This window comes from Pan troglodytes, chromosome 2 (genome assembly GCF_028858775.2).
Source record: "Pan troglodytes isolate AG18354 chromosome 2, NHGRI_mPanTro3-v2.0_pri, whole genome shotgun sequence".
In the NCBI taxonomy this organism is placed as follows: domain Eukaryota; kingdom Metazoa; phylum Chordata; class Mammalia; order Primates; family Hominidae; genus Pan; species Pan troglodytes.
Window position 1 is genome coordinate 25,484,349 of NC_086015.1, and position 23,989 is coordinate 25,508,337.

Here is a 23,989-nt window from a genome sequence, read left to right on the forward strand (position 1 = left end):
CATGCCAGGGTTTTATATTGAATCTAATAAGCTACGCACAGACACACAGACACACACACACACACACACACACACACACACACACACACACACTTGGGTAAAGCCTTCATTAAATTACCATACACCACAGAGATTCTAAATAACTGTATATGTGACTTTCATAATGCTAATGTTGAACTATCAGTTGAGGTGCCCAAAAGCATGCCAGTTCCACCAGAAGCTAATATTAATTTAGCTTTTCTAGTGGCCACATATGTCTACATCTCTGGAGTAGAATCTTTTACTACTCTCTCATGAAAGCAAAATTCTTAATATTGTTCTAGTGAATTTGACTCTCTCTGTGAGAAACCATGTGTATCCTCCCAATTATCCTGAATCTCAGCTTTCTGTCCATCCATTGTAATAGCTCTGTAGAAACAGGATAGAAATGGCATTAAAAAAATGGCAACTGGAAGAGACTTAGGCCCACTGGTCAGTTTGCTACTTTAGTCTTGGCTATTTTTTTCTTAGGCCAGAGTTTTTAAAGCATGAATAAATCTAGTCAGTTTCAGCTCTCTGGAAGGAAAGTTTCAGCATTTGTTTGTTTAACTCTCCAAAGCAGTCCAAAAGCATTACCTGAAGGTAGAACTTAGAATTGGATTTCTAGTCCCAGAGGATACCATTGTTGCTGCTAGAGTCAGTCTAAAGCCCTAGCATGTAACGAGCACATTTGCAGTTAGAGTCTATTAATAAACTGATGAAAGCTCACTGGTTAACAGCTGAAGAATGCCATTTAATGCTCTCTTTTGCTTTTAATGGACTGAAACCTGTTAAAATGCTGCTAAATAATAAGGCAAATTTTTCTTGCAGTTGATAGACTAACAGAAACACACACACACTAAGTAGAGAGACTGATTCCAATAAGCTCTGCACCAAAAGCAGCTGCAACGTAGCAAAGTTAGAGTCTACACGGTCCAGGGAGCCCCACAGAAAGACTGGAGATGGAACTCAAGATGTTCCATTCAGATAGAACTTCTATGATTACATTATCAACTTTCCTGGGGCTATTAAATCAGTGGAGCAAAAAATAGGCACATTTGGTCCATAGACAGAGAAAGCTGGGTATAGCAAAGAGAGGATTTAAATGGCACAGCAGATGTCTCAGGGCTCTCGTATCAGGTGCATGCTCTAAAGGGCTGTTCTGAGGGCTCTAATGCAGAAAATGGCTTATTGAGCACAAAAATGAAAGAAGTTAGGGGATAGAGTTTTAAAGACTTTCCTCATTCTTTAACTTCCCAGATGGGTTATTTCTATCTATTTTTAGACATGTGATGTCAAACCAACCAATTGATGCAGTCATTTCAGTGAGATTTTGGCTTTTGTGACACCTGTCTGGATTCAACTTCACTTATCAACACTAGTGTTTTTCCAGCTAGAGGCATTCATTTATCTGCCTCATATCTGCTCCATCCTGTGCTACAGGTTGTCGTTGATGGGCAATGGGTTCTGGACCTCTAGAAGTCTAGGAAGTTCCTGGTTCCAGACCTCCAGCACATTGTGAAGCTCCTGGTTGGGTCAGAATGTGGCCTAATATGAAGGGCATACCAATCTTCTGGTTATGGAGACCTCTTTCTGACTTCCTTCTTTGTCTGGACCTGAACACAACCTTCTTCTGACCACTTGAGAGGCTACCATTCATCCTTTACATAAGTTCCTAAAATTCTTTTGCTTCAAACACGTGGCTCTGGTTTGAAGCAAACACATAGCTTAAACCTTATATAAATCTGAATTTAGCCTCTGCTTTCCTTAGCTATCATTATCAACATGTCTTTCCTATTGTCCCAGTTTTTCCTTTGCTCTCCAACTCTTGTTGTCCTGACTCATCTCTTTTGTATTTTTTAAATTTTTATTTATTTATACTTTTAGAGCTGAGGTGTCTAACTCTGCCACTAAGGCTGGATTGCCGTGGTGCAATCATAGCTCACTGCAGCCACAAACTCCTAGGCTCAAGCAATCCTCCTACCTCAGCCTCCTGAGTAGTTGGGGCAACAGGTGTGTGTCACCATGTCTGGCTCTTCTTTTGCTCTTGCTGTTATTCCAATCCAAAAAAAATTTTCAAATAAAAAATATCATGATGCTAGATTTAATTCCCACCTCACGTGCTCTTCTTACAATACAGTGTGACTGTCACTCTATCATCATCAGATGGAATCTATCCCCTACCCCTTTATGCCTGTCTCAACCAATAGAGTATGATGAGAGGGTGTTGTGACTTTACAGTAAAAGTCATAAAAGGAAATACAGCTTCAGCCTAGCTGTCTTTTTGTAACTCAGATGTGATATTGTGAAAAAGCCTAGGCAATATGTATGGAGAGGTCACTAGTAGGTACTCTGGCAGACAGCCCCAGCTGAGGTTCTAGCCAATGGGCAGCATCAACAGCTTGACATAAGTCAGGAAGGCTTTGAGATGACTCTACACAAACTGCCATTTAACTATAACATAAAAGAAACACCCCCTATTCCCCATCTAAGAAAAAAACCCTGCCTACTTAATCACAGTTAACCACCAGAATCATTAAAGATATTAATAATAAATGATAGAGTTTTTTCACTACCAAGTTTGAGTTGGTTTGTCTGCATACACAGATAACTGGAACAATCATAAATAGCTTAATATTTGGAGGTATCTAAATTAGAGATTTACAAACTATGGCCAAAGTAGGCTTGCTGCCTGTTTTGGTAAAGAAACTTTGATTGGAATACAGCCATGCTCATTCATTTACATGTTGCCAATGGTTGCTTTCATGCAAGTGTCAGAATTGAATAGTTATGACAGAGGCTAAAATACTTACTACATGATCCCTTGCAGAAAAAATAATTGCTAAACACTACGTAATAGCCAACTGGATGACTTCTCTTTTTCTACTTTTGACAGTGGATATTTACCATGCTGGAACCTAAAGTACTTGTATCCTATCCAGCTATGTAAAATTTTACTTTTATTTGCACACTAAAGGTAAAGCTACACACACGCAGACACACATACACGCACATTTAGATAAAGCTTTCATTAAATTACAACATACCATAGAGATTCTAAATACCATATATGTAATTTTTCATAATGCTAATGTTGAACTGAGGTGCCCAAAAGCAAATACACTCACTGACCCAACCAGGAAGTGACACATTATAATAAATGTTTTATTTTTCTTTTTGCAATAAATAAAAAGATGGCTGATACAATCAGAAACTCCTTGTGCAGAAGCTTACATTGAGTAGGATTTTGATGAGAATAAAGCAAAGTCTTTCTAAGGTTTTTAAGTAATGACAAATATTCTTAAAAACCAATAGCTTAAAAATCAATAGCTAAATAACCAATTATTAAAAACCAATAGCTAAATTGAATCAACTTGATAACAAAGTGCCCACAAATTGAATGGGTTTGCTTTACGGATTCTAAATGGTTTTTTATAAACAAACAAAAACAAACAAACAAGAAACAAGACCAAAAAAAAAAAAAAAAACTTTGTCAATATACTCCCACTTGATTTCTTTTACTACTCTTCGTATTACTAAAAAAAAAAAATTGGCCGGGCATGGTGGCTCAAACCTGTAATCCCAGCACTTTGGGAGGCCAAGAAAGGAGGATCACTTGAGGTTAGGAGTTCGAGACTAGCCTGACCAATACGGTGAAACCTCCTCTCCACCCAAAACTACAAAAATTCGCCAGGTGTGATGGCGAACACCTATAGTCCCAGCTACTCGGGAGGATGAGGCGGGAGAATTGATTGAACCTGGGAGGTAGATGTTACAGTGAGCCAACATCGTGCCACTGCACTCCAGCCTAGCAAGACTCTGTTTCAAAAATAAATAAATAAATAAATAAATAAATAAATAAATAAATAAATTTTGGCAGGATACAACTGAGAAAAACTATCTGACCATCCCCCATTAATTGCAAGTTTGATGGAAGATGTTACCTTTACCTTTTTGAATAAAGGGAATAATAGTGAACAGAAGTTACCAATGGGTTTCATACCATGACAAATAATGCATTATATCATTATTCCAGTTATAGTTATTAGATTAGTTTTTTAATACAAAGGCATATAATCTGGTTAGAATCTTGGACTACACTAAAGAAAGAAACTGATTTTATCTATTCTTGCTAGAGCAAGGCACTTTTTAAAGATCCATTCATCTCTCAGGATGGTGAGTACTTCCTCCTGACTAGGACACAAAAATTGATACATACTAGTATGTATCAATAACTGAAAATAACAAGAAGGCAGATGCTAAATCACCAACATATTTTTTTCTGTATTATTTAGCAAATGAGAGATTTATGTTTCTACTAGTAGAGAGATAACTAGGATTTCTCTCCCATTTCTTATATTCATGGTCTTCTGTGAAGCAAATTCTTTAAAATGGAAATGTTGATAACTTAGAAATAACTTTTAAGCTTTCTCTTTTTGGATGAGGCTAAAATGTAATATTTTAGATGATGCCATATTGAAATGTTTAAAAAGCTATATAAATTAAAACTATACTTTTATTCATGTTTAGGAAATTGACACCTTTGTATGAAAAACTATGACCTCTGAACTCTGGACTACACTAACTTATTTTTAAGTAACACTATATACTGATCTAAAATGTCTTAGTAATATAGGGAGAAGTATGCATTTATGGGCCATGAACAAATCCCTTTTAGCTTAATGGATTTTTTTTTTTTGAGATGGGTCTGGCTATGTTGGCCAGAGTGGTCTTGAACTCCTAGTCTCAAGCAATCCTCCCATCTCTGCTCCCAAAGTGTTAGGATTACAGCTATGAGCCACTGTGCCCCGCCTAGATTTTTAATTGTCAAAATTACTGTACTAAAGATCACCTTAGTTGCCTAAAAGAATTAAAGCACTTTTCCAAAGCAATAATTCCAAGGAGATCATACATATCCTGCAAAACTCTAATCTCTTTCAATGTAGGTAATCTTGTATCTTTAGTTGATAATTCTGTATATTCATATTGAAAAATTAACATTTGACTGCAAGAAAAACAGGCTTTTTTTTCCTTTGTCTTTAAGACTTGAGTTTTGTTATTCCAGAGAATTCTGTCATTGTCTAGATAGCATTACAAGAGCAAGCATAAATAGAAAAACCAAAGTCGAAATGATTTCTCATGCAAATCCAAAATTATCTACTATAAATTTTACACAAAGAGATCAAAGATGTTACTTTCCAATTACCCACAGAGCTTTTCTTTCTGGCAAAATAATAGCATGATTTTTATTAACAAAATGTAAACCAAGAAAAAGACTTGGTCCTTGACCTTATCTTCTCTTACCAGCTTCCATGCAGGTGAAAACCACAATAAATATGTGAAGAACATAAACTGTAGGCAGGCACATTAGAGCCTTTTAACAGTTACAGGGTCTTATGTGTAAAGAATAGTATTTACACCAAAATCCTTAGGAGTGTTTGAGGGTTCTGTAAAATGAAAGGAACTACCTTGAGTAATATAGCAGACATGGTGATATCAGTTAGCAACCAAAATTGGGGTTAGTGCTAAGGAGGATTATGGGAAGATTAAGTTTAAGTGTTTTGCTGCCTAACAGGAGACAGCAAGGCAAAGGCCCCGGGAGGAATCAAAACGCCACTCAAACTCTAGCTCCACTTCTTACAGATTTTTTATCTTGGTCAATTTTCCTAACTCAGAACCTGGTTTCTTTATCTGTAAATTTAAGAACATTTACCTCTAAGAGTTAGGTATTCCCATAATCTTTACAAGCCTCTAGCACAAAACTTCTCAACCACTTTATCACAGCTTTTTGTTCTCTGTCTCCTCCATTTAAATGAATCACCAGAGGACAGAAGCTACATCTCATGACTAGAAATACTGAGTACTCAATGTTGATTAAATGAAACATTTCATCAAAGGATTTATTTTATAAATTACATACCCTTGACATTAAGTTTAACAAATACTGGTTAACAATATCTGTGTCCCCGTCTACCTCCTTTATAGGAAAAGATCATTTCAGTTGCTCTAGACCTTCATGGCACTGTATCTGCTATTTTCTTCAAACAAATATTTTCTACCCTGGATTATATTTTGTGTACCATCCAGAGTGAAGATATCTTAAGGCTAGAACTCCTATTCTGCATTAGTTTTCATTGCTTCGGTATCTCATATATTACAACAATATTTGTAGATTTAAGAATGAATATGAATTAATAGATAGATAAAAGGAAAAATAAATAACCTCGAGTTCCATAAGTCAGACTCAAATCCCTATTTCAGTGAAGGGTAAGAATGATTTTTTTTTTTTCCCACAAACTCTTCTACTTAATAAGCAGTGTAGAAGAAAGCATTATTTTCTTTCTAGCTTTACCTAATTCTACTAGAGAGCTGGCAGAGAAATAGAAAGTATGGCAAAAAAAACATAAGTTCCAACAGCACAATGAAAATAGAAATCAATCCTAAGAATATCACTCAAAACCTTATAGTTACATGGAAATTAAACACCCTGCTCCTGAATTACTTTGGGTAAATAATGAAATTAAGGCAGAAATCAAGAAATTCTTTGAAACTAATGAGTGCATAGGTACAACATACCACAACCTCTGCACAGCTAAGGCAGTTTAAGAGGGAAATTTATAGCACTAAAGGCCCACAGTGAAAAGTGAAGAAGATATCAAATTAACAACCTAACATCACAATTAGAGAAACTGGAGAAACAAGAGGAAACCAGCCCCCAAACTGGCAGAAGACAAGAAATAAAGAAAATCAAAGCTAAACTGAAGGAAAGTGAGATGTAAAAAAACATACAAAAGATCAACAAATCCAGGAGTTGGCTTTTTGAAAGAATTAATAGATAGATAAAACACTAGCTAGACTAAGAAAGAAAAAAGAGAGAAGTTTGAAATAAACACGATCAGAAATGATAAACGAGATATGACTACTGACCCCACAGAAATACACAAAACCCTCAGAGACTACTATGAATACCTTTATGCACACAAGCTAGAAAACCTAGAAGAGATGGATAAATTCCTGGAAACATACAATCTTCCAAGACTGAACAAGGAAGAAATTGAATCCCTGAAAAAACCAATAACAAGTTCCAAAATTGAATCAGTGATAAAAAGCCTGGTAACCCCAAAAAGCCCAGGACCAGGGAAATTCACAGCTGAATTCTACCAGATGTATAAAGATGAGCAGGTATCATTCCCACTGAAACTCTTCTAAAAAACTTGAGGCGGAGGCACTTCTCCCCAACTCATTCTATGAGGCCAGCATCATCTTGATACCTAAAGTTGGCAGAGATAAAAAGTAAATAAATATATATATAATTTATATATATATTTATTTACATATATTTATGTATTATATATATTTATTTACTCTTTATCTCTGCCAACTTTAGGTATCAAGTATATATATGTATATATCATATATACATATATATTTGAAATATATATCATATATACACACATATATTTGATATATATCATATATACATAGATATACACACACACATATTTGATATATATATCATATATATACATATATACACATATATTTGATATATATATCATATATATATACACACATATATATCTGATATACTTCAGGTCAATATCCTTGATGAACATAGATGCCAAAGTCCTCAACAAAATACTAGCAAACCTAACCCAGCAGCACATCAAAAAGCTAATCTACCATAATCAAATAGGCTTTCTCCCTGAAGTACAGGGTTGGTTCAACATACACAAATCAATAAATGTGACTCATCACATAAAGAGAACAAAGACAAAACTGCATGATTATTTTGATAGATACAAAAAAGACTTTCAATAAAATTTAACATCGCATCTTATAAAAAACTCTCAACAAACTAAGCATTAAAGGAACATACTTCAAAATAATTAAGAGCTGTGCATGACAAACCCATACCCAACATCATACTGAATGGGCAAAGCTGGAAGAATTACCCTTGAGAACCGAAACAAGACAAGGATGGCCTCTCTCACGACTCCTATCCAACACAGCACTGGAAATCCTGGCCAGAGCAATCAGGCAAGAGAAAGAAAGAAAAGGCATGTAAATCAGAAGAGAAGAATTCAAACTATCCCTATTTGCAGATGATATGATCCTGTATCTAGAAAACCCCATAGTCTCTGCCCAAAAGCTCCTAGATCTAACAACAACTTCAGCAAAACTTTGGGATACTAAATCAATGTACAAAAATCAGTAGTATTCCTACACACAAACAACATCCAAGCTGAGAGCCAAATGAAGAATGCAATCCCATTCACAACAGTCAAGAAAAGAATAAAATAGCTGGAAATACAGTTAACCAGGAGATGAAGGATATCTACAAGAATTACAAAACACTGTGCAAATAAAATATAGGTGAGACAAACAAATGAAAAACACTCCATGCTCATGGATAGAAAGAATTAATACTGTTAAAATGGCCAGACTGCCCAAAACAATTGATAGATTCAATGCTATTCCTATCAAACTACCAATGACACTCTTCACAGAATTATTTAAAAAAAATTTTTTTTAATTCATATGGCCAGGTGCGATGGCTCACACCTGTAATCCCAGCAATTTGGGAGGCTGAGGTGGGCAGATAATTCACTTGAGGCCAGGTGTTTGAGACCAGCCTGGGCAATATGGCAAAACCCTGTCTCTACTAAAAATACAAAAATTAGTTGGGTGAGGTGGCTCACGCCTGTAGTCCCAGCTACTCAGGAGGCTGAGGTGGGATAATCACTTGAACCTGAGAGATAGAGGTTGCAGTGAGTGGAGATCATGCCACTGCACTCCAGCTTGGGCCACACAGTGAGACGCTGTCTCAAAAATATAATAAAAAATAAAAATAATAAAATTCTTACGGAACCAGAAAAGAACCCAAATAGCCAAAGCAATCCTAAGCAAAAAGAACAAAGCTGGAGGTATCACATTACCCAAATTCAAACTGCAAGCCTACAGTAACCAAAAGAGCAAGGTACTGGTACAAAAACAGGCACATAAACCAATGAAACAGAATAGAAAGCCCAGAAATAATGCTTCACCCCCACAACCATCTGATCTTCAACAAAATAAACAAAAACGAGCCATGGGGAAAGGACTCCCTATTCAATAAATGGTACTGGGATAAGTAGTTAGCTATATGCAGAAGATTGAAATTGGACATTTTCCTTAGATCATATAGAAAAATCAACTCAAGATGGATTAAAGACTTAAAGGTAAAATCTAAAATGACAGAAAAACACCAGGAGATAACCTAGGAAATACCATTCTGGATGTAGGATCTGACAAAGATTTCATGACAAAGATGCCAAAAGCAATTGCAACAACAAAAAAAAATTGACAAATAGGACCTAAAGAGCTTCTGTATAGCAAAAGAAACTGTCAACAGAGTAAACAGACAACCTACAGAATGGAAGAATATATTTGCAAACTATCAATTCGACGAAGTTCTGCTATCTAGAATCTATAAGGAACTTAAATTTACAAGCAAAAAACAAGCAACCTCATTAAGAAATGGACAAAGAACATGAACAATTTTCAAAAGAAGACATACACATGGCCAAAAAGCATAGGAAAAAATGCTCAACATCACTAATCATTATAGAAATGCAAATCCAAACCACAATGAGATGCCACCTCACACTGGTCGGAATGGCTATTAATAACAAGTCACACTTTGGGAGGCCAAGGCAGGTGGATCACAAGGTCAAGAGATCGAGACCATCCTAGCCATCATGGTGAAACCCCATCTCTACTAAAAATACAAAAAATTAGCTGGGCGTGGTGGCGTGAGCCTGTGGTCCCAGCTACTTGGGAGGCTGAGGCAGGAGAATCGCTTGAACCTGGGAGGTAGAGGTTGCAGTGAGCTGAGATCGATCGCACCACTGCACTCCAGCCTGACAACAGAGCAAGACTCCATCTCAAAACAAAAAAAAAAGTCAAAAAATAACAGATGCTGGCAAGGTTGTGGAGAAAAACACTTATATACTGTTGGTGGGAGTGTAAACTAGTTCAGCCATGATGGAAAGCAGTCTGGTGATTCCTTAAATAATTTAAAACATAATTACAATTAGACCCAGCAACCCCTTTTTTGAGTATATCTCCAAAGGAACATAAATCATTCTACCATAAAGATGCATGCATCCATTATGTTAATTGCAGTACAATTCACAATAGCAAAGACATGGAATCAACCTAATGCCCATCAATGGTAGACTGGATAAGGAAAATTTGGTACATATACACCACGGAATACTAGGTAAACATTAAAAAAGAACAAGACCATGTCTTTGCAGCAATGTGGATGGAGGTAGGGGCCATTATCCTAAGCGAACTAACACAGGGATGGAAAACCAAATACTGCATATTTTCACTTATGAATGGGAGCTAAATATTGATTACATATGAACACAAAGAAAGGAACAACAGACACCAGGGTCTATTTGAGATTGGAAGGTGGGAGAAGGGTGAGGATTGAAAAACTATCTATTGGGTACTATGCTTATTACCTGGGTGATGAAATAAACTGGACCCCAAACCCTGCGACATGCAATTTACCTATATAACAAACCTTCAAATGTACCACTAAACCTAATAAAAGGGTTTTTAATTTGAAAAAAAAACAAAAAACGAAAAACAATAAAATAAGGCCCAAATGGGTCAGTATCATTACTGCTACACATTCTGCATTCTGACCTTCATCTTTAGGTTTGGCCAGGCATCAGCTGTTAGTTTGTGCGTGATTGATTTGAGCAATCATGTAAATATAAAATAGTGTTAAGGCTATCCCACAAACTCAGTCATAACAAAAGTAAAGCAAACTAGAGACTGGTTATACTCTGGAAGAGTGGCATAGACTCTACCCATGGGATTAATATGCTTTCTGCCCTCAGATTTAAACCCATACCAATGTCACAACGTAAAGTTGGATACATAGTCAATCCGACTCAATAGAGCTTTTTAAAATGTTCTTAACTCTCATTAGAAACTGAAGTAGCTCACTAATTTAATGATGAATCTGAATGCAATTATGATAATTAAAATAGCAACTTAATTTTATGCTGTCTCTGGGAAATGCTCAGCCCAATGGTTGCACATTCAAACTCTGAGCTACACTGATTAATACCTTTGATTTGTATCACCAAGTAGTTAAATGTAAGAAAGTTCAATTAGTAAAACTTATTGATTATGTACATTCAAGTTGTTACTATGTATTTTGGTATGTGTTAGTTTTTACTATTAAAATAATTCCTAGCAAGATCTTCATAGAAACAAAAATAATACAGTACTATTTGCTAGGTTTAATGTAAAACTGTACTAGTTGCTAGAATAAAGATGTATGAAATTAAGGTGTATCCTTCATCAAGAAGCTGAAAATTTCATGGGGCTGACAAGCAGGAGGATAATACAATTTCAGTGAGTGCTAGGAATGAGTTTATGCAGAAGCCTACAAGTAGGAATCAGCCAACTAAGAATATGAATGGATTTGTTCATGTTTCTGTGCACCCAGACACATATGCATTGCCACACAACATGTGCATTCTTTTGTGCGTTAGTATGTGAAGTGTGGGATGGGGTGAGGTATAATGGAGGAATATTCCAGGCAAAAGAACATACACACCTTGCATTCAGTCCTCAAGTGAGGTAATTGGGCAGGAGTTGAGAAGAAATGTGCAAGACTGGCAAAAATGATAGGCAAGGGTTAGATCACTAAAGAGTTCTGATGCTGTGGTAGGAGTTACTAAGAAATTATTTTAGGCAGAGAGGAAAATGGGTCCTTGGGAAGTTTTCGTTTTTAAAGACATTTCTTGTTTAGCTGGAAAGCCCCAGCTTAGAGCCTGGTGGCAACCTTTGATATACAAATGCAGGCAATTAGAAACTGGGTCCACCCAAACAAGGCAATTCCCGTGGCCTTCTTGTCCTTGCCCCACGTGTGCCTGGCAACACAGCCGCCCCCACATAACCCCACGTGTGGAGAACATCACTGCACCCCGCATTTGCATTAGAAGGCTAGGGTGGGAGGGCCAGCTTTTTTCGCAGGCTACATGAATAACATGCCTGGTTAAACCAATCCCGCAAGCCCTGTGCCAAGCAGACACTGCTTCCTCCAGCCTCTATATATACCTGGCTGGTTTCCGTTCAATTTGGGGTCTCCTCTTTTGCCTTTGGAGACCCACTCCCTCTATCGCTGTACGGGACAGCTTCTTCCTTCTGCCGTCTTCCTTCTTTCTTGCCTATTAAACTCTCCACTCCTTAAAATCACTACATGTGTGTCCATGTCTTTTTATCTAAACTAGCATGAGGACCAAGAACCCTGGTGTTCCTCTACTCATCAGAGCCATTATCAATGCCATGTAATGGATTTTGGAATTCATAAAAGAAAAATGCAAGTGTAATTCTTAATTCAAATATTTGTCTTAGTTTGGGTTTTGTTTTTACTACGAACTCAGTAGAAACACTGTCTCCTGACTGCAAGAAATGTACTATTTGCATGTTTTGTTTCACATTTCATGTCTATTACTATTAAATATCAACCCGTTCACTTTTCCATATTGGAGACAAAATTCTCTAATTGTCTGCATGTTTTCATAGATACTCATTCGACATTGTGTCATATTGTATCATTGTTCAACTCTTTTGTAATATTTAAGATTTCTACCTTTAAGAATCATTTTTTTGCAGTTGAAATATTTTGTTATGTAAGCTTATGTCTACTCAGTTCCTAAGAATCACATAAAAATGAGGAGGAAAAACTCTCCATGAACTCACACCCAAACACACAAAGACACAGATGTTTCCAGAAGTGTGGCATCTGCAGACAAAGCTACTGGGAGTTTTAATTTAATTTTTAAATTTCATCCAGATGTCTATTATATCATAAATACTTGTTAGGTGTTCAGCTTTTCAGGTACTTTATAGATGTAAAATCTCTGGTAAAGAAAGACAGTCAAAAACACACTGTATACACATACTCACATGCATATGCACTGAAGGAGTTCAGCAAATGCCACCCCAAAATATGTTGCTTTGGTATGCTGATTACTTCAGTAAGGCAACTGGGGAACAGCAAATGCAGGGGTGGGGGTGCTTTCTCTGAACTCCTCTTATCTGGCTAGGGATAGATCTTCCAAAAGGAACTCAGTTGTCATTAAGGCTCTTCCAAGACATCTCATCAACCAGGGGAGATCACAGGAGTGGAGACTGTAAGTCAGCATCACACCGGGACAGACTTTGTCACAGGTTATTACCTATTCTTTCGAGGGTCCATTTATTTTCCCTCCAACATCATTTACTCTCTCCTAAGTTGCTTACATCCCTGTTCCACTCTCCCCTGTGAAAAGGATCTGTAAGTTTCTAGATTCCACTGAAAGTTTTCCCTCCCTACAGGATACATACATGTGCACATACATAGGTAAGGAATCCAGTTGTTCTAAAATTTTTATGTGATTCAGGGAGCAGTTATATACATAATATATCTAGGTCAAAACTTTTATCAGCCAAACAGAACCAGCCAAATATCATTCATCATAATTTCCTCATGCACAACAAAGAACAGAATATAATATTTTGTTACTTTTATGTCATTCCTAATGTGAAATTTATCATCCCTGATTCACATACAAAGATCCTAGAACCACAATATTCAAATAAGGTTTAGCTTTTTCCCCCATTTCTGAATTTCCCTTCTCTTTTTCAATCTCTAAAGATCTGCTACCAGCACACTCTGCTAGCACTTATCACACATCTTGAGAAGGGAACACTTGATAAAATCTCTTTCTTTGGCCAATCTGAAGCATGTCATGAGCCAGTGCTAAGAAAAGAAAAAGCACTCTAGGCACAAATGGTTTCACAATGGTGCTTCAACTCCTGTGCCAAGACGTCTGCAGTGGGTCTTTTATCATGACAGTTATTGTTCCAGTGATGCTTTGTTAGGGAGAAAGTGTAGGAAAAGAAAGACCCCAGGAGTTAGCACAATTTCCACATTGATAAGAGGGGCATTTGTACACCACTGCAGCAGATCTATAGGAGCTGATGGAAATGTGCCCTTTTCCAATAACTTTATATTGCCTCATAAACTTCAACAGAGGTATAGATTCATAACCCACAAAAGCATTTGTCTATCTTAAAAGAAAATATGCATCACTGATTATGAAGACTTGGAATAGTAGAGTACATCAGGAACAGGTATTAAAGATAGACTCTTACATAAAAATCAATGTATGTGTATATTTGTATTCATGTACAATATATCCTATATACAAACATATGAGATATATGTCTTTCTGAAATCAAGCCCAGCTTGTATTTTGTTATTTTTAATATTTGCTGCATTTGTTTGAACTCTAAGTCAAGAAAAGCAAACTCTTCCAACCTTCCTTAGGAAAACAGACACAAAAGCTAATTTACAGTTGTCCTCCACAGAAAACTATTTGCTTGTTTCCTAAAGGATATTGAGGTTGGTTTTTCCTTACAAACTATTGTTCTACTACATTTCTCATTTGTTCACTATTGTCATAATTTGGCTTCTATCTAAATCAATTTTTTTAAAAATGTGCACCTAGATTTGTCTGGCACTGGGCCTGAGGTAAACAGCTGGTTCAGGAGGATAATGTGCAGGAAATAAAATAATCCAGATTTGTGACCTTAAAATTGACTGACTTTCCTATGAGGCTTTGTTTCCAGGTGCATTTGTTTTCAATCACTGGCCATCATTTTCCATCAGATATCTTCTTTATCATTAGAAAATTATCTTTATTACTCTAAGTCCCTGAACAAATAATGTGCATTCCAATAAACACTTACAGTCAATTATGAATCAAGAGCAAATAAAAGTTCCTTTGCATTCATAGACCTTCTTAACAATACATTCAAAAGTATTTTACTTTTGGTACCTTTAAGTCTGATGAGTACAACATCCCTGGTTTACAATTTTAAAATTAAAAGAGAAAAAGGGAAACTGGATACAAAGAAGACTGAGTCATGAGTGAAAAGTGCAAATTTAAATTGTAATTAGTAGCTTTATCTGATGAATACATTTGCAATTCAGTGAGACTTGATAAAGAGAATTATGTAATAGAACCAGGGAGAAATGTTCTCAGACTTTACCAATTAGATGACTAAAGTAAATCCATATACTCAATAGGCTAATTAACTCCTGATTGATAGTCACTGAAGGGCCATTAGAAATGTCAAGTGTTCTTTACTTGTAGGACTAGAGAATCTCAAAACCCAAAAACAACAACAACAACAACAATCTCCTTTAGGGGTTAGACTTGATGACCTTTAATAAAACTTGCAACTCTGAAATTTGATGAGCAATATCACAGAATCCCCTGTTTTAATGAGAACCACTGTTCTTTCATGAAACCATCTATACACAAATACAAAAGTCTAAAGCTTTACCATGCTTCAATCCAAGAACAGAAACACAAAACTGATTGTTCCAAGTTTTGAAACTCTTGACTTATTATCTTTTATATAAAAAGTACTCTGTAAATAAAAACATAAGCAAAATAATTAATCCAGGGAGTACTCTCAAGAGGCATGCCATCTAGCAATGAGAGAAGGTAAAGGCAGAAAAATTCCCTTTAGCAAGAATATGATAGGGCAACTAGAAAGGAATTGGTTTTATGGAGCTTTATAGGCAGGAGGAAGAAAAGTGAAAGACTTTTCAGTGTTTTAGAACTACAGTACCAGAAACAACAATGGAAAAACAAGGTGTGCCTCTAGTGGAAAATATTGCAGGAAAGCAGTGGAAGAGAAGTTTGGAAAGGTAGGTTGTGATCATGGGGTCCAGCACAGAGGTACATTAAAGATTTCTGAATGGGTAAGAGATGTGGTTTATGTACTGTAGAGTATAACTGGAGAGTAAAATGAAGAACATGGTTGTCAAGACACAGGTGTGGAGGCAGTTAGACCTGCATAGAGGCTAGGGCAAATGTATGTGAAAGACATAGATCTACAAGGCCAGGATGTGGGTAGTAACAACATGTAAAAGCATGAACCATTCCAGGAATGGGAGGGAAGTGGACTCTAGCAATTGAATAGAAGTGAGAACTTAGGAGAGGAAAAGACAACTAGAAAGCTTTCAAATCTGGGAAGTGCAGAACTCAAAATAAATGATGATGGTCAGGATGAGGACTGGTTTTTTTCATTTGTTTGTTTGTTTTTTGAATCTGTTAAGTATCGATGCTAGAAAGCCATCCAAGTAAGTGAGCAATGGGCCATGGAAAAGCAGATCTGGACTTAGGAGAAGGACAGGGCAAGAGAATCTTAAGACATCTAAGCACAAGTGATACTTGAAGGAAGCCATGATAGTGTTCAAATAGAGACCATAAGACTGAAGGAACAGACTCTTTGTGGCAATAAGATACAAAATTCTAAATAACAACTAAGGCCATGCCTGACAAAGTTTAAGGCACACACCCCTACACGTAGAGAGTAAACTATGTTCTAACTGTTCTAACTATCACAACATTTTTCTTTTCTCTAGCAGCTAAACAAGCACTGGACTCAAGATAAGCAATATTGAAACAATTGCAGCTCACTGACCACCAGACATTGCCTAACACTCCCCAACTTTTCACAAGCCATAACTACAGCCTTGACTGGACAAGAAACCGACTTCAGTAACTTTCTCTTAGTAAGAGACCACTGGCCATGGACTGGTTCTGGCCAGTTTACAGAGGCTGCATATGTAAGTGCCTTCATGTCCCTGTTTCAGCTTTTGACTCAAAGGACCTAACTGTAATTTATTTAAAGTCTCCACCCCAAAATGAACATGGGTCATATGTAACATGAATGTTTCCTTACTATGCATGCATACATCCCCCCTTTGTCAATATTCATAGCTCCTCCTATATCTCATTGAATATGTATACTTGGCCAACCGTTTCAGCATAAATTCCTGTTTTATCTCTCCTCCATCGAAGTACCTATTCTCAGACTCTGATGGAGGCTGTGCTTCCCAGACTGTCAGGATGGCCACCCTGCAGGCTGTAACTCTATAAGAAATAAAGCTCTTGTCTCCAAATTTGTAGATCTAGTGATTGAAGTTAACAATAGAATGTTATATAATTGCTGACTAGTATCTGTTTTGCTTCTCTAGAGGAGAATTATTCTTCCCTGCCCCATTGTAATCAGGCTTGGCCATGTAACTTACTAGTGAAAAGTGAGAGAAATATTATGTGTCAGTCCACTAAAAAGCTCTAAGAGCCTTTTCCCCTCTTCCATAGAATTCTCCAGCTAGTGGTTGCTTCGTCAGCCTAGTCCTGGAGTTAAATTAAGATGAAAGAAAAACCACAGCTGATAGGTAGTATGAGTAAGAAATAATTAGATATTGCAAAAGCCACTAGGATTTTAGAGGTTGTTTATTACTGCAATATAACCTAGCCTAACCTAACTGATAAACAATGTGAATGAGATTCCCTAAGAATCAAAAGTAAAGAAAGATCAGAGAATGACCTTGTACAGAACTTATTCAGACAAATCTGAATTTGTCATTTCATAGAAGAACAAACAATACAAGTTAGTTACACTTGCCTAGTTGCTTTGAGTATAATTTTTAACATTTTGCCATTAATTTTTCTAAATAAAAAACTTGGTATTTAAAAACACTTGCTAGATTAGACAATTATTCTGGCTATCTTTGGAAATGCTCTATGAAATATTCTGTGACAAATAGTAACCACTCTTATCAGCAATTTAGAGTGCTCAATATATTTTTTAAAAATATTACTTTTACCTGTAAACTTTTATACAAGTAAATTCACCAACCTAACACTCTTCATTAGATCACAAGAACTAAAATTGTTCTTTAACGTTAGGAAGTGTGTTTTTGCCTTGAGATAGATGAACTAGGCATTCTTTCTATGAATAGTCAGTGGCTGATCACTGAATACAATTTTCTGCTCAGCACTCTAGCAGACTGGCATAATTAGAGAGAGAAAAAGGCAACACAAAAACCCAAGATCATAAAGTTAGTGAATAGGAGCTAACCCCATGGTTTAGATGTATGTGTTACCCCAAGGCAGCAGATAAAACCTTATTATTTATACTAATAAATAATATATGACTTGAAAATTTAAGAGGAATTATCAGTCAAAATTGTCTTTATATCAGTCAACTAGGTTTACAATGAAAATTTAGTTTCTATGAGTATTCTTTCTATTTCTTACATTTTAGAGAAAACCGCCAAATCAATTTTCTAATTAAAGTCCATACCATTTCTTCCCCTTTTCACTATTGTTGCCCCAACCCTCTCCAGGGGTTCTCATTTACCAAAGTACGACATGTTTAACATTTTTCAAAGGAATTAGTTTGGGTTTTTAAAATATATATATAATTGGATTACTCTTTTCATATAGATTTTTTTATTAAAATGATTTGATAAATTACTAAAATGTGATTTCATGTGTCTCTATCTTTTATATATGGACAAGCCTACAAATCACAAAAGATTCTTGTGCATTACCAGAAATTTTCTTTTTATTATTAAAAAATGCATGCTCTTTGATTCTAGAGTCTTATCTACCTCTTCTTCTCCTTCTGCCAAGTATTTAACTATTCTACAAAATTAGCTCAGAGTCCTTTTGTTTTGAGATGAGGTCTCACTTATTTTGCCCAGTCCAGTCTCAAAGTCCCGGATGCAAGGAATTGTTTGTGCCTCAGCCTTCCAAGTAGGTGGGTCTATAGCCACATGTCACTGTGCCAGGCTCAGACTCATTTTGTTTTCAGAGTTGTGCTAATCAGTATGAGGAAGCACATAGTAATAAAAAGAACATGTAATTGCTTTAAGAAAACTCAAATTTGTTAGCCTAGATGCCTCAGGTTTATATTGCAATACAAATAGAATAAGGGTCTACGAAATGGGTGTCTTTTCTCATAGAGAGTTTTGTGTAAATTCAGTTTAAAGAGAATTTGGCTCAAAATATCTGATGAGTGTGCTGGAACTCTTAGTCTCTCAACCTATATAACTTGCTTTTTTGTTTGCTTTTTTGTTTTGTTTTGTTTTTTCCTGATATAGGTCCTCATGGATTAGGAAAGCAATGTCTTTCCTAATGTCCATCACTTCCTTCTTTTGGCTTTAGAATATCTGCACCAACTTTACAGACTTTACTGTCTCTTCTGCCCTTTTGAAATTTTCTCTAGCTCCAGCTTGGAAGGGTGCTTCATCATCTCAACCCCATTTCCACTGTTAGGTAAGTTCTGGCATGTTTATGTTATCTTCAAAAGACAAATCCAAAGTTTGTTACCACTCAACTTCTGAAAGGACAGAGCCTGGAAGACTGCCATCCTTCAAAGTTGTAAAAGAAAATAAAATTTAAGGACCCTCTAAATTTATTATGCCAAGGGGTGGGGTGGGGGTGTTAAGCACTGGTGACTGAGTCACATAACATGTTTGCAATTTCTGCTTCTTTGGGGTTAATTCTCTTCCTCATTTTCTTGTTCTGTAAATGACTAGGAAAGACCAGACACCAGACTGCCTCCCCCTTCCAATTACTGATATTTGTTATATATTAACTACATCCTTTATTGTCCTGTACCTAAGACTAGATGGTGCAAAAGACCCCATGAGTATTAAATCCTCAGTATAAAATGTTAAATAAACCTTTCCCAAAAGAATAAGACCACCCCAACCAATGTCAGTTTACTGTAACTAAGCATTAAGCCTTATATAGAAAGAGGGGTTGAAATTCTGTTAAACTTCCCTAAACTTTGTCTATAAAAATGATACTAAACTTCTACACTTTGGAATACTGACTTCCATTCTTTGGAATCTGTGTTTTCTGGGCAGCCATTCTCCAACTTTACACTTGGATAAACTCTCTTTAAACTAGATTCTGACCCTTTGGATTATTCTAGGTTGACATATTCTAGTCTCTAAGTTAAGAGATGAAAGTATGTGGTCACAACCCATTTACTTAACAGAGACAACACACCTGGGGGCTTTTTTTTTTTTTTCTTTTTCTTTTTTGAGATGGAGTCTCGCTCTATCGCCCAGGCTGGAGTGCAGTGGCACAATCTCGGCTCACAGCAAGCTCCGGGGGGCTTTTCTTAACTCAAGTTAGCAGCTCTACCTACCACACATATATATATTTTTAAATGATGTGCATCCTTAATGAAACACACATTTTCATATTTTAAAAAAGTCAAGATAACCAAAAGATGAATTGTTGATTTAAAAAGTCTAAAAGTAGAAAAAATTTGGAGCAAGGAAAAACGTCACTTTAACCCTTTACATCAAACTCATCTCTTTGTTCTCCCTATCTACTGCCTTCTTTGCATCAAAAGGCTTCAGGATTTTTCTGCACTTCTCCATGCCAGATGCTGCTTTGGGGATCCCCACCTGTGACCCAATATCCGGGAGCAGAAATTACACTTACCTGCTTCATTACCACTCATTCTCTTTCAGCCCTCAAAATAAAGCAGGTCGTCTTCGATTATTAGAGAAAAGACCAAAGCTTTCCCTAAAAGGTTTAAATCTAAATTAATAAAATGGCACAATCCAGCTCTTGCTCTGGATAACAAAGAAGTGAATATGACAAGCCTGTCTTTTTTTTTCCCTCTTTAGTATGTGGTGGCACAAACTTGGCTATATCAGAGAACCAAACCAAAGGAGTGAAATAAGGCTCAGTCATTCAGCAGACATTTTACTCAGCATTTATCCCATGCCAGACCAGTTGCCAGCATACAAAGATGAGACATGTATTCAGGCTGAGGGAAGACACAGGGCTCTTAGGGAGGGCAGCATGATGCATCTACAATAATACCTGAAGAAAATACAAAATGCCACAGGAACTAAGAATATCATTATCTCTTACAGATTCACTTGCAGCATCCCCAGTCCTTGGAAGAGCTGATATGTGTCCATTGTGTAATAAGGATGTTACATTGTGTAATAAGGTTGTTGTAATCTATTCTATTCATTCACTGTTTATTTTCTGTTTTCATCAGTCATATCCAGAAGATCCTCTTTTAGTTAAGACACTACCATTGGTGATGATATGAACGTTTCCTTACCATTGCCATTCACATGGACTGGAAAACAATTGAGGTGTAACAGTCTCTGTGTTCTAGAAAGTGATTTATTAGAGGCATATCCATGAATCACAGAGGAATATTTTCTCTGTAGATTTCGAAAACCAGTGGTCTTATATTTAAAATGTCAGCTTGGGGAAACCTCACTAGCTTCCCCTATTATGAATAAGCTGGTCGTTGGCAGGAGCTATCCCAAGGGGCCATTCAGAGGCCATTATTTCACCATGAAGACTCTGTTAAAAAGAGTAATTGGTATCAATAACACTTACCTGTGTTTGCAGAGGGAAGGTTACCCAGCCATAACAAGCCCAGTATCACACAGCCACTACTCAAAACAATGCAGTATTTGGAATTTATGACAATAAAGGCTTTCTGTAATAATGCCCTTATTGGGGCCTTCTCAATTCATTTAGCATACTTTGCTGTGTACTCACAATTAAATTAAATCTGCCATGCAGTTATAAGCTAAGGTGCTGCATACAAGATGCAAATGCTGCACACTGAAAAGGTTCATTTCTCAAAAAGAGTTATGGGGTACATGGCTTCAAATGCCTTTTATGACTATTCCTCTGAAACAGCCACAGGACTCTTGCAAAATGCAAAATCTGGAATATAATTAGTGATTATCTTAATCTTGCAGGGGTTTGGAAAAATGAGAGGAAACAATTACCATTATACAGAAAGATGGCTCAAGCATGAATCAATATGGCAGGCACATAAGTAAACAGACATGGGGCTAGACAAGGGAGGGAATCCCCAACGACGACGACGAGGACAACAACAAAGATCATTGCTTAACCTGTTTTGTCAGAGCTGGTATTGATGGTATTGGTAGTGATGGAGGTGAAGGTAGTCTTTGCGCTGTCCTTGGCAGTTACAGATTTCTGCTTATTTTTCATGGCTTCCAGTGCTTTGAGCTTCTTGGCATGTTTCGTGCCTTTGTAGTGGGCCGCAGCCTGGCTCTACAAAGGAGAACAAAATGAACCATGCAATCAGGCTCATTTCTAAACTGGCATTCTCTGTATTACTGCAAATACAGACTCCCTTTCAATAACAGGTACCATTCGAGCTAATTCTGGCTGTGGCCAGACAGTGGGGTTCTATTTAGAATGATGCTAGAAAGCAATGGGAATCCAGTTGTAAAACCTCAGGATAGAAGGAAGAAATACTCTGTTGTTTATCTTAAGAGAAATGTAGCTGAACACTGACACATCAACAACATTTTCTTTGTGGGAGCGGGGAAAAAAATAAGAATTTACACCTGTATCATCTTTGTTCTGCCACAGAAGATGCTGGGCTCCCAAAGATTAACAAGAGCCCTAGAAAAGAGTAGCTTTCACCTTCTTGGCTTAGAAAATGCATTTTCTCTTTCTACAATGTGTCTTATTAATACAGTCCTCAACAGGTGTCTACAAGGAAAGGTTCACACAAAACAGGGGAAGTAAGCACCCTGGAGACTGAGATTGAAGCTTTAGAGTTCAAAAGCAAATGCACTTCTTAAGTTCAAATGGAGCACACAGAAGCCGGGCAATTTCAGATTCTTTCTCCTCACTTCTTACCAAGGGTAGTCTGAGAAGTTCAACTTAGTGTCATTTTTTCAGCGCATGGATCTTTCATGCCCCAGTCCATTGTTGGGAGGCTCCAGTGTGTTTGTACTACCTAATGGGGCCAATCCAGTTCTTTTGCTTGTGCCTTCTGAGATATATAGAGAGAGAGTTTAGAGTGATGTGCATTTTCTCATGTTTTATTTTCCTAAGAGCATTTTTTTTTTTTTTTTGTGGGGGAGCGGTATAGTGAAATACATTAATTACCGGGCATGGTGGCTCATGACTGTAATCCAAGCACTTTGGGAGGCTGAGGTGGGTGGATCACGAGGTCAAGAGATCAAGACTATCCTGGCCAACATGGTGAAACCCCATCTCTACTAAAAATACAAAAACTAGCTGGGTGTGGTGGCACACACCTGTAGTCCCAGCTACTCGGGAGGCTGAGGCAGGAGAATCGCTTGAACCCAGGAGGCAGAGGTTGCAGTGAGCCGAGATCACGCCACTGCACTCCAGCCTGGTGACAGAGCGAGACTCCATCTCAAAAAAAAAAAAAAAAAAGAAAGAAAGAAATACCTAGAGATAGAAAGTCATATTTAAATAAATGTATGTTTATTAATGTTTATTTCTCGGGGGAGAAAAGACTGTAGTTGGTGGGTAGGGTAAGGGTGACCAGGAAGATTCTTAACTTAGGTTTTCCAGGTCATAACCTTTCCAAATGTCCCCCACAAAAGGATATCTCAGTAGAGGATTACTCCTGTTACATTATCCATTACTTCCCATTGCTTATTTAAACTAAGTACTTCACTTTGCCAAAAAATAATAATCACATTGTCCTCTTCATTACAGAACCTGTGATAACTAGGGTGTTGCAATATAATATGTTTTAACAAATAATTAAATAGTCCACCTCTTCATTTGCATCATTCTAGCAAGATATCCTCAAAGGACTAGGTACCCTTATTGAAAGAACACTGGACAAGAAAATTATATATTAGAAACAGTTTGAACAGAGAGCACACTCATGCATCAGTTACAAGTTTTCCAACAACACATAACATCAAAAGACATAGTATGAGCCAAAATATGAAGTTAAGACATGCTATAGTTAATTGAGGAACCAGCGATAGATTGGATTAAGTTGATTCTACGTGGAGAATGCCACTTTGAGGACAAAATTTTGTCTTTTTTTTCCCTGCCTAATTCTCATTTTTAGTATATCAAGTCCTTTGGCCATAACATTTGAGAACGATATGCTATATTCAATTAAAATCACAGGATCACAGGTCATCTTCTTTAGGCATCTGGCTATATCATTTCCCTTAAAGCAGAGTTTCTCTTCTCTTTGCAAGTAACCCTTTCCTTGGTGATACAAGTGAATG

General features: G+C 36.9%; 1 protein-coding gene across 1 annotated transcript in view; it reads right to left on the reverse strand.

Annotated features, from left to right (window-relative positions):
* Positions 1-23,989, reverse strand: part of ZNF385D (zinc finger protein 385D) — a gene marked incomplete in the record, with an annotated part of 956,631 nt that overhangs the window by 67,164 nt on the left and 865,478 nt on the right. The window contains 1 exon segment of the mRNA NM_001302426.1: positions 21,863-22,025. Within this exon segment, the coding sequence (NP_001289355.1) occupies positions 21,863-22,025 (163 nt within the window).